Source organism: Zerene cesonia, chromosome 22, assembly GCF_012273895.1.
Source record: "Zerene cesonia ecotype Mississippi chromosome 22, Zerene_cesonia_1.1, whole genome shotgun sequence".
NCBI lineage: Eukaryota > Metazoa > Arthropoda > Insecta > Lepidoptera > Pieridae > Zerene > Zerene cesonia.
The window spans coordinates 2,602,736-2,615,649 of NC_052123.1; the positions used below are offsets into that span (position 1 = coordinate 2,602,736).

A 12,914-nucleotide genomic window follows, 5' to 3' on the forward strand; every position below is an offset into this window, starting at 1 on the left:
GTGAACGTGAGTCTAGAAGTTACAGCTGCCTATTGATGAAAAGATTTTCAGACACTTACAAAATCAAGCTAATATATTTTTCATTAAAAACAAACATTTAACCTCTTCATAAGATTAACATAATAGTAATCAAATCAAATCTTACTCCATACACAAGCTGTTTAATCACCACTTTACCGCCCGTGGGTAATATTCGAAACGGTAAAATAGCCTCTATATAGCTATGAACACTTTACTAAAACTGAAACATTTACAATTCATGTAGTCATAAAGACGAAATGGTCGAGTATTTAAACATGCTTCGAGTAATAAAGTAGTCAAAAAAACTTTATTAATATAGCCCTTTAACGGTTAACAGTATATTATACGGAGAGTTTAGAAAGTCATTTATTTGTGTAATTAACGTGGAAAAATATCGTCAAAAACTCGCTGTTAATGGTATATGTTATCATGTGTGTTATTTCTAAAGATCCATATGTAACTGTAGATTTTTTAAACAGTTTATTAGAGATTTGTAACCAACTAACACAGACTATACTTGTCTTTTCTATCAAAATTATTCGTAGCTTAATACAAATTTAACGCGATGATTTTTTGGTTTGTAACAATAGTATAAGGACGCGTTCGAAGAAAATACAGGACTTACATGTAAGAGAGGCAAGATATGACAAAGAGAAAAAGAAAAGAGAACGATATATTTTAAGAAGTTCCACTTCAAACGCATGTAATTTGTTCCACATTATTTTCTTATTACTAAACCACAAACGCGAAGGTCGGCTAATAAACATCGCCACAGTTTCGACATCAAATCATCTACCGGATAAGGGTTATAACCCGACCAACTAGAAAAGCAATACGAATTAATGTAATCGTAAAAACTTGATGGCCTATTAAACTCGGCCATTTGTCGAACACGGCTACCGTGGCAACGCCAAAGCTTCATTAATACAATATGAGGTGGGAATCGTAAATCAAAGGCTCATATTGAATTAGTGGTAACGGACATGTGTGTTAATAGGTGTATTATTTAAGTGCCAACTGTTCACTTGACTGTTAGATTAAAGCACTAAATAAAAAAATGCTATGACACTACATAGTATTAAACAAAGCTTTCTCTGTCTATCCCTATGTCCCTATGTATGAATTAATCTTCAAAACAGAGCAACGGATTTGATGGGGTTTTTTTTTTAATGGACAGTCATTCAAAAAGAATATTATGTATAATAACATCTATTAAACTACTACAAATTTAACGCGTGCGAAGCCGCAGGCAAAAGGTAGTAATGTTACAAATTAAAACACAACATCATCTTGTAAGCGCAAACCCCTTATTAGGCATAAATTTCATCCTGCTCAGACCTTAAATTAGCTGTCTTGTAAACATAAAATGTGCAATGAAGCCAATTCGAGGAAAAAAATCGTTATTATTTCATCGACTATAACAATACCAGGCGTTCTCTCACATAAAAACACACCAGTTCCCAACACTAAACAAATAAATTCAAGTTGCTCCACCCCAAATTTCTTAGAAACATTCGCAAAAGGCCCGATCGAAAAAAATACGAGATCCGAATAAATAAACAGGCCAAACAATAAGTACAGATGTAGTTTTAATCAAATATTTGGCTTCTATAATTCAATTCTCTTATAGGTTTCTGGACGATTTGGCTTGTTTGCTTTGGCAGGGTTTTATAAATGCTATGTGGAATTTTCCAATGACTGCATTCAATTGAAATAGTTTGATAATTAATTGTTAACTGGATGTTAAACGATAGACCTTGTATATCAATGAAAACGCTTAATTTGAAATATTAAACTGTTGCATAAATATTAATATAAACTAATATAAAGAGGAAAAATGTGCGTATTTGTATGTATGTTTATATTGTTTTGAAAAACTACTGAATCGATTGCAAAGATTCTTCCAATATACGAAAGCTATCGCTTGCTTTGTTACGGAGTAATAGGTTATATTTTTATATTTATCTTAAGCGGAGCCGGAACGAGCGTCTAGTATAAATATGTAATAACTACCTGTTTCATCCGCGTAAGTCCATATCCCGTAGGAATATCGGGATAAAAAGTTGCCTAAATGTTATTCCAGTTGTCCAGCTGTCTACGTATCAAATTTCATTGCAATCGGTTCAGTAATTTTTGCGTGAAAGAGCAACAAACACGCACACATCCTTACAAACTTTCGGATTTATAATATTAGTAGGAAGTAGAATTTGACATCCTGGAAGTAATCCATAACATACTAGAAACAAACTCCGGTTTGTGACAATGGGAAACGTCGTTTACAAAAAAAACATTTTTTCTTTTTTCACAAAGGTATCATAAAAACGCAAACAAATTGGTGTATGTTACAAGATTATTTTAGATAATATATTACATAAAAATACATTCGTTTCATATCTCTATTGTGGTTTCATTATAATTCAAAGAGCGGCAAACTATAAATATTATCGCACGTAAAATATTTTTTACGTTTTCCATTTTTAAGTGCAAAATAATTATGAATTCAGAATTTCAGTCGTAGCGTGTAAATAGGAAACTAGAATGTGAGATCGTATTTTATGCTAATGTAAAAATTACTGTAGTTCAGAAACTTTTACAACTAACTACGAAGTTGGTAAATTTGTTATACAATGTATTCTATCGATTAAAGCTATACAAAACTCAAAGTATATCATTCGATGTATATCTTATATCTTTAAACGAGCAATTCTTGTATATATATATATATACATATATATATATATATATATAATTGGAATCTCGGAATCGGCTCCAACGATTTTCATGAAATTTAGTATATAGGGCGTTTCGGGGACGATAAATCGATCTAGCTAGGAATCTTTTTTAGAAAATGTCATATTCGTGTTTTATTCGTGTTTTTTTTTTTCCTGACATCTATTGGTGAATAAGAATACTATTTTGCTTCGTAGATAGCTGGATAACTGAAATAACACATAGGCACTTTTTATATCGATATTCCTACGGGATACGGACTTACGCGGTTTCAACCGCGGCTCACAGCTAGTATGAGTTTTATATGTCATCGTCGGCAATGGAGCTGGTGGTCCGAGTCGAGCATGCTTTGGCACGAATTGGACCAGCTCGCATCGGGGAAATACCACCACAGGAAACCGATGTGAAATAATAGCATGCTATAGTGTTTCGTACCGGGGGAGCCGGAGGCCCATTTCCTTTTCCACACACTCCCCAATCCATTACTTCTTTCCAGTCATCAATCCTTTCCTCATCCTGTACCCCTTATAAGCGGACCGCGCATTCCTTAAGGCTACCTCTGCGAATGTTCATGGGCGGTGGTGATCGCTTACCATCAGGCGAACCACCAGCTCAGTTGCCCGCTATGACATAAAAAAATCACTCTAATTGAAAGCAGAGTAGCGGAGTTTAGTCAGGCCACCATTGCAATGGGAGGGACATAACCCAACCCTTTTCTGAGAGCCTCGAGTATGCGCAAATACAATTTCCACAAAAAGGGCAATAGTACTATAGTTCTTTCATCTTTTAATTCTACTAGCTGTACACCCCGCCTGTACCGCCTCGCCCGTGATAAATACATAGCCTATGCCAATGTCACTCAGCGAAGTTGCAGCTTTCCAACAGTAAAATAATTTTTGCAATCGGTCCAGCAGTTTTTGCGTGAAACCGTTACAAACACACAAAAATGCAACAGATTCCTCTTTATATTTTGAGAACCCTAAAAGTATACCGGAAAAATTGGTCCATAAGATTTTCGTAATTCATATTTTGTATTGTGACCTTTAATCACCACCATAGATTACGGTGATTGCAGTCATTGCACGTAGAGTGCGTTAATTAATTACACGTACAAATAGATACTTTTCAATTAAATGAATTGTAATGATTAACGTTTATTTACGATATAACGGTATCAAAGGATAATATGTATCTTCCATAATTATGATCCTTAGATTATATAGTGTCACTAGATGCACCCGGCAAACGCTGTTCTGCCTTACTCTTATCATTTAGGGTTATGAAAAATAGATGTTGGCCGATTCTCATAGATACCGGATAAGCACAAATAATTTCATCAAAATCGGTCAAGCCGCTTCGCAGGAGTATGGCAACGAAAACTGTGACACGAGAATTTTATATATTAGATAGTAAATGATGATTCAAGTGGCAGGGAGCCGCTGGACTCAGGCCGCTAGTGACCGTTCGTTTTGGAAATCTTTGGGGGAGGCCTATGTCCAACAGTGGACGTCCTAAAAGGCTTCAACGACGAATGATGAAATGAAATGATGCAGCTGACTTCTTTGACCGACTTTCATCGATCACAGCTTAGAACCACCGCAAGCACCGCATTTAAAATGACAAAAAAAAATCGCATCGAAATCGGTCAATCCGGCTGAGAACTACGATACAACCCAGACACACACACAATCAGACAGACAGACGGCATCAAACTTATAACACCCCATTACGTCGTGGGTTAAAAACAAATAACAACGACAAATCACTATTCAAAACAGACGTGCAAAATATCCTACTAATATTATAAATGCGAAAGTTTGTAAGGATGTGTGTGTGCTTGTTGCTCTTTCACGCAAAAACTACTGTACCCATTGCAATGAAATTTGGTACGCAGACAGCTGGACAACTGAAATAACATATTGGCAATAATTATCCCGATATTCCTACGGGATACGGACTTACGCGGGTGAAACCGCGGGGCGCAGCTAGTTATAAATAATATAATTGATTGATAGTCCTGCTCATCGACCATTTGTTTCGTGGTTCGATTGATTGATTGATTGATTTATGACTTACCTCGATCTGTATACTGGCAGCTCTGTACGCCCTGTCAGCAGTGTTTTGCGCTTGGCAGATGAACGTCTGATTATGGTGCTCCTGTTTGGGCGTCATTTTAATCACGGATCTAAACAAAACAAAAGCATAATTAAAATATTATAAAGTGTATTTATAGTCATAACACCACTACGTAGTATAAAACAAAGTCGCTTTCTCTGTCCATATGTCCCTATGTATGCTTAATTCTTCAAAACTACCCAAGGGTTTTCGATGGGTTTTTTTTTAATAGATAGAGCGATACAAGAGGAAGGTTTATATGTATAATAACATCTGTTAAACTACTCTGAATTTAACGCGTCCGAAGCCGCGGGCAAAAGCTAGCAGCTAATAAATTTTGAGTATTTCTACACTTTATTTGAAACTGAATTGTAGTTTTAATTATTATGAAATCGATACAATGATTTCGTGTAAGTGGGTAGGATTCTAAAATCTCTATAGCAGTCGTAAAGTCGAACTACTTACGTAGAATCGTATTGATTATTAAGATTAATAGTTTATTGTATGTATGGCGCCATAGTATGGCGGTTTCTTTATTTATTTCTAAAATTAACAAAAAATTTTTATACAAATCTTATAATTTTGGAATGTCTTTATTGCAGTTATATAATAATGGCGCAATGTATAAAAATGCAGGCATTTTCACGCCCACTTTTAGTTAAATACCAAATATAAATGCCCTCAAAACATTCTTCAATTTAATTATTCTTAAGCCTAATTATACGTTATATAAAACTTAAGTTATAGGGTGAGATATCTCCCCTTAAAATACCAATAGCGGACACAAAAATGCTCTCAAAACATTCTACAAATTAATTATTCTAAAACGTATACATAATATAAATAGAACACCAAACTAATACCCAACTAACTTTAACCTCCGTATATAATCACAGGTTTTCACATATAATTAAGGTTTGTTTAACAAATACACTATCCAGTCCTATTATATGAATTAACCAGAACCATTTCATTTCAATCCGAAAAATAAAAGCTATCATTAGCCCTGTTTATTCTGTGCTATTTGGCTTTTGTTTTATGTTGGAATGGAATAGACAAATGGATCAAAGATTAATAACATTTTACGGGTATAGACGCATCAATCTATAAAAGCACAAAATTGATAAATATGTTGACTATGAGGTTACGGAAATAAATAAACGAGTAATAAATACAAATCATACTTTTATATTTATTACTAATTTTAACATTTTGACAAGTCACAAAAATTTAATTTTTAGTTTTATAGCATTAAATTTTTGTGACTTGTCAAAATGTTAAAATTAGTGTTTAATAAATTATAAACTCAAACTGGAACTCAATGAAATACCTACCATATTTGAAAATTGTTTAAATAAACATATCCTTATTAAATAACGATATATTTACGCTCTTACCATAACCAGACTACAGATAATGCACAATAACATTAGGCATATAAATAATAACATATACGCAATAATTCACTCACTTGGCGGTAAATCTCTGTCCATCTGGTAACGCTTCTACAGTGTACGTGACGCCCTGGGTCAGAACCCCCGCGTTACTGTCCACCCAAGTTATCTGTAATGGAAGCAGTTATTAAATGTACGATGTAGAATATTAACTCCTATAGTAATATTTTAAAGAATCGATCCGTAACGACCTAAAAGAAATAGAAACACACATATAAACACAAAGACGCATTTATTCGATCTCAATATGGGAGTCGAGCTTCGGCAAGAATCGAGCCAACTCGCACCGGGGGAGGCAAATCACCACAGAGGATCGGCGTGAAATAGTAGCATACGAATGCTACTGTGTTTCATTCGGCGAGTGAAGGAGCAGGGGATTGCTTTATACCTTTCATCAACCCTTTCCTTATCCCTTATCTGAAGTCAGCAAAGAAGCATTATAATTTTTCTGCTATACCAGAATTAGGGTTAATTAATTCGAATGTATAATAAATTTTGTTTAAGTACACTCTATAACATACATTACTCAATGGGTTTTGGATGGAGACGTGTTAGCCTCGAAAAAAGGGTCGTTACCTGGACAAATAAATCTCCAAATTTCACTCTTATTAAAAAGTAAATCAACATACAAGTTACTAATTTTATTATCAACGAAATGCTATACCATATAGCATGATAGGTTAACCAAAAGTTATTAAGGTTACCCTCAAAGTCAAACTAATACATTCCATGACACATTTTCTATATTCGTACATAATATTAAAAACAGATTTAGGTACAAAAATTGCAGGAAGTTAGTTTTGAATCTATTGTTTCATACGAAAATAGCTCTGCCCATCACGGTAATCGTCGGCGCGCTAAATTATTCAGCAATCGTCTGACAAATCACAATAAAACTGCTCTGCTATAAATACTCCATTCGCGCCATATTTAAAATTAATTCCTGCTGTTTTTAAACATTCTAACGATCATTAATTTTCAAATGTTCTTAACACTTATATTATATTTAATATACAATTATACAATATTATACGGAATAATTTAATGCTATGCATCTTGTATATTTTATTGGATTTAGATGATAACTGTTAAACAATATGAAAGCTAACAAAAAGTCACCTCGAACAGAGCCGGGTCGGACAGCTAGTAATATAGAGCTCAACACAAAAATAACCACAAGTTTAACATTTCACGATCCTCCAAACTCATTTCTCTTGGGCAAGTGCTCGCCGCGACATCATATTCAATTTAACTCCTAATTGTCTCTCCTCCCATGAGCATCATATCTATTCAATTCGTTTAAATGGATTAAATGAAACAGCTTCGAGCAAATGAGTTGAATGGTTAAATGAAAGTCCAGTGAACAAATCTCCACAGAATTACATGAATTTAATAGAAGTAATGAAGAATGTGAATGGGGTGAGCTTAGTTCTATATTTAACGATATAGTCAAATCAGCTAACGATGTAAGTATAATCTACAATTGTCATAGAATACTAAATATACATAAAACCATTATAGATAATGTATAATTATATGTAGATCACGCTAAAGAAATAATACGATGCGGGTAAATAAATATAAATACAAATTTAGATTTTAATTTATTAGGTCGTGTAAATATAGTCAAAAATACGTAATGTATTCTAACATAAATATTAAATGTTACACCAAATTTTTATTCTAATTAAGTATCCACACATATCTTATTAATGAATCACATTCATTATAAATACAGCGGTTATTTAATATCTAAATGAATCAAATTAGAAATAAAACAAATTAAAAACAATATTATTCTATCGATATTTTCGGCAACGCTTGAAATCCGAAACCCATTAAAGCAATGCTAATACTTAGAGATGAGATGTAAATGAATGTTGATGAGGCTGATCTTAGGCAGAGCTAATTTCGAACAAAAGCTTAAGCTTAAGTAGTTTTAGAACACACCCAATAGAAATAAGAAGACTAACGCCAAATGATGGCGGAGCTACACAATCTAGAGAGAAAAAGTAAAATAAATTGCGAAATTCGGAGTATCTAGTTAATTAAATTTAACTTTGAAATAGATAATTTGAAACGTAAGCAGCGAATATATTTTGCTTAATTTATACAGTGAAGATATTTGCATGTCATTTTCGACGCGCTTAAAATTCTGAGACTTTAATTAGTTGTAAATAGACAACGCAGGGACGAAATTCAGACTAAAATATCATTCTAAAACGTCGTTAGCTTAAGAGTTGCTATTTAAATATAGCAACGGATTAAAGTACTCATCATCTGAACAGCAATTTTCGGGGTATAATTAAATTTAATATTTAATTTGAAATATGTCGGAAACGGCTCAAATTTCTTGTTGCCGGTTTGGAGACGTGAAGGATCAAACCAAATATCTAAGACACAACCGGTTTAATGTCGTATATTAAACGTCAAGACCGATTGAAATGAAGATTATCCGAAGTGAAAATCAAGATATTCAGCCCCTTTCTCGACAGTAAACATCTTTCATTTACAAGAGCAATTATCCGATTATCCTTATTTGAAAGAAACTTGATCGGAACGACAACAACGTCTAAACACAACAACCGTTAACCCAGAAGAAAACTTAAGTATCATCTAATCTAAATATAGAATAGACTATTTTATTCGACTTCAATTAAATGTTACTTACACGTTAATAAATTACATATGTAGGAATGTAAAACCATTTCATCAGCTCAGTTTTAATGGAATTGAGCGCGTAAAAACGCATTTGAAATATATCATCCATTTTCAATCGAACATCTACAATTTGTCAGTTCTCACCTAGTCAGCTTTTCCCACTTCAAGCGATACCCACCTCTATTCATCTTGTTAAAAAGTTTAATTTAATCTATTTGTTTCACAACATACGTCTTTCTTACCTCAGCTGGTGGTTTCCCACCCACCGAGACGCACTCGAGTTTGATGATTCTATCTTCAGTGGTAGAGTAGAAATTCCCTTGTAGAATTTTCGGTGGTTCTGGCGGCACTAGGACTGTTAGGCGGGCGTAGCGTGACCTAATTGCAGGTTCACCTGTACAAAGAGTTTTAATTTATTTGGGCTGAATATACATTGTATATCTGTTGAGGGAATTGATATTGTTAACATTATTTATTTTTACTATTTTTTAGAGATTTGGAAATTTTAAGATGGCAATTTTGTAAACAAATGAAACGTTATGTATAATTACATTCAATTGTTTATTTTACGTAGCTAGGAATCGATTCATTCCGAGTCCAGGTAAAGGAAATAAGAAACTCTCTTGTCAAGACTTCGTTTATCACTTAAATAACACAATGTATATCACAATAAGACAAACTAGCCATCCGCCCGCGGCTTCGTCTGCTTTTATCAAAGGAAACAATACACAGTCCGCAATTATTCCCGTGGGTTTTCCGAGATATACACGAACCTTTGTCCTCTATAGATTCACAAACTATTTATGAATCAAATTTCAACCACATCGGCTCACTGCTGTAGATATTAATAAGCATAGAGCGATTTACTTTCGTATTTATCATATTGGTAGCGATTATTCAACTTTTTAAATTCTCCCATCCATATGGATAGAAATCTATAGCTATAATTAAGCCAATTCACTGAATTCATATTATACACAAAGATCTCGAACCAAATAGAAACAGTCAACTGTTCAACCGATGCCATAAAGTGTGGGTAATGTTTGAATATGTTCCAAACTTTAAGGTCCAAACAGGACACAAACCAGCAGTTTTACTAGACAGCGGTCCGCCGAAGTACCCCGACTCGCAATTTAATGGCGAAACCGAGGAAAGACAATGAAAGACTCCCTTCAGACAGTTTTCTATAGAGCAAACTTTGTTTAAAGTTTGCAAGTTAAATAGTGCGAAGTTGAACAATTTTGCCGCAAGCCGGCCATCGTTGTGTCTTCTTGATAAAAACTTCCATTAGTTTTATGTAAATCTTTTATCTAGTCTACGAGAGTGGTGTTTATTTTTCCCAACTACAACGTTGCTTTCTCTTTGAAGAATGCTATTAAATATCTGCTTGTAAATTTAGGTTTCTCCTCTCATTGTCTTTAAGTCGGCGTACACAAACGTTAAAGGAAACAATGTATTTCTCTGCTGTATTGAAAACGGGATATTTGCTATATATAAAAAGTAATTGGCATGAATTATGTATGAAAAAACTATATATACTATATTATGTTATTGAAACAAAGGCTCGTAAAGAAAATTTCATCATTACCGTGAAAATATGTATTTATCCATAGTACTTAGAAAATGGCTATGAGCAAGCAAGAAGTAAGTGGTGCGTAAAATTCGAGACAAAATCTTTAACCCCGTTATCCCCCTAGGGGTAGCATTTCTCATAGTCATTTCTTAACGGATCGGCACAGTAATTTAGACTTGATCTTTTCTTAGTGGATCGGTCCAGTAGTTTAGGCTGTTTGTTGACAGATCACTCAGTCATCTTTGCATTTAATATATTAAGAAGCGTAGATTATTCTTTAAACTTGTATAGCTAAAACATTGATAATTCTCACAGTCAAAGCTCAATCCTACTAATGTTATAAATGCGAAAGTTTGTAAGGATGTGTGTGTGTTTGTTACTCTTTCACGCAGAAACTACTGAACCGATTTTAATGAAATTTGGTACGTAGACAGCTGGACAACTGGAATAACATATAGGCAACTTTTTATCCCGACATTCCTACGGGATACGGACTTACGCGGGTGAAACCGCGGGGCGAAGCTAATATTTGAATAAAATAACAATTGATATAAAGATAAACAGTCAATCAGCTGATTATTTATAATAAAATAACAATTGATATGAAAATAAATTATATTCACATCTGTAAGTGCATTTAAACGAAATAATTAAGCAATAGTGGTTTATTATTTTAATCATAGCGACGTTCCGGACATTTTACAAGCCGTGGTTCCGGGCGAGTTGCCAGATTCATTCCAATATGGTATTATCGTAAGTCCTTACTAGAAAGCTTTTCTAATTGTTTTTATTCCTTGCCCTTTAAATTCTTATTTGGTTAGAAAAATTTAGAAACTTGTAGTATGAGTAAATACACAAGTAACGATAACTTTATAAAAAACAATCGATGTAAAAGAAAAATTATCATTTATTTTTAATAAAAAACTTAATTGCTTTTAAATTGTCTAAACTAAACTAATTTTACAGATCAGACAAGCTGAACCTCCTTGTTTTTTTAAGTCGGTTGAAAAGTACACCACATTCGTTCATAACGCATAATTAATGCTGATTGGACTATTAACATAATAATTTTATAATATTGATAAATATTAGTACCAATAATTAGATTTATCAATAAATAATTCTAAAATGCGATAAAATTGCAACAATTTCGTATCAAATCGATGTCGAATTGAGAAAGAATATATCGAATTGAGAACCTTCTTCCATTCTGGGTACGTCGGTTGAGAACCATTTAGTACATTTATATTTCACTATTATCAGTATCAAAATACCCAGTTATTGTTTTCTCAACTTTCTGATAATAATATGCCCGCATCGTAGTGGTCTCTATACCTCTTAGTTTAAACAGAATAACTAATATAAGTCCATTGTGTTTGTCCCAGTTGTGATACCTTAATGGTCACCACAAAACATTTCGTATTGCATCAACTAGCAAAGCTAGCGGAAGCTTCGAGAAGAATAGACTAACTAGAATTCGTACGAATAATTTGGAATCTAATTAAGTTTGAAATAGGGTTGTCTCTTGTTTGTCGAAATTTCGAGGTTATGGAACACAGATATTCTCGAATATTTCCACGCGATATGAAATAATTTACGAACGGCTAAGAAATTTTTAGTCCATATTAATACGTTTTTCATACACAATTTTACTTTCGAATGAGCCTAGAATACCCACATACAAATTACATAGTATAAAAAATATATGACACAGTATATTTGGTTATAGAATTTAAAACATTATCACAAAATGAAAACTTTCAATCAGAGAGAAACTAACGTTTTCAAATAATTATCTTCTACAAATAGTTCACTATCCTTCCTTAGCCAATTCAAATTCTAACATAATACCAAATGGCAACAATGTCTTATCAAAAACAAAAAAAAAAATCACGTCAATCGAGTACCAAAAAGATTTCAATCAAATTGAACCTTCCTTCTTTGTTTCAGGGAGCATCGATTGAAAACTACATACATAACTCATGTATAAAATTGTGTTTATTTGTAATGGTTTGTTAAAATGACACTTCTATTATTTACCTATACGTGCAAGTCACTTTATTTCACGCTTTAGTCACGTTTTATACACCTAAGCTAAATCTGACACGCTGCCTCCCAACTATTGATCGATTTTTGCTATTCTGACTAACCGTCCTAGATGCCCGTCCACACAATGTACATACAAAGAACATGCACCAAATGGTACCAGTGTATTCCTTTATGATAATCTCCCGCTTGCGAGTAAATCCGCAAATATCCTCTCAAGACTGCCCAACTTACACCGAAATACTTAGTCTGGCCATAAATACTGTTACACTTAATTATAAAAAAATATTACATTTGAATTTCGAATCTGTCAT

General features: G+C 33.5%; 1 protein-coding gene across 2 annotated transcripts in view; it reads right to left on the bottom strand.

Moving 5' to 3' along the window:
• LOC119836000 (irregular chiasm C-roughest protein-like) overlaps positions 1-12,914 on the bottom strand; it is a 97,433-nt gene that overhangs the window by 25,137 nt on the left and 59,382 nt on the right. For both annotated transcript variants that reach the window (XM_038361159.1, XM_038361158.1), the window contains exons 5-7: positions 9,224-9,375; positions 6,338-6,429; positions 4,828-4,936 (exon numbers count right to left, since the gene is read on the bottom strand). In XM_038361159.1, the coding sequence (XP_038217087.1) occupies positions 4,828-4,936; positions 6,338-6,429; positions 9,224-9,375 (353 nt within the window). The remainder of the gene's footprint in view (positions 1-4,827; positions 4,937-6,337; positions 6,430-9,223; positions 9,376-12,914) is intronic.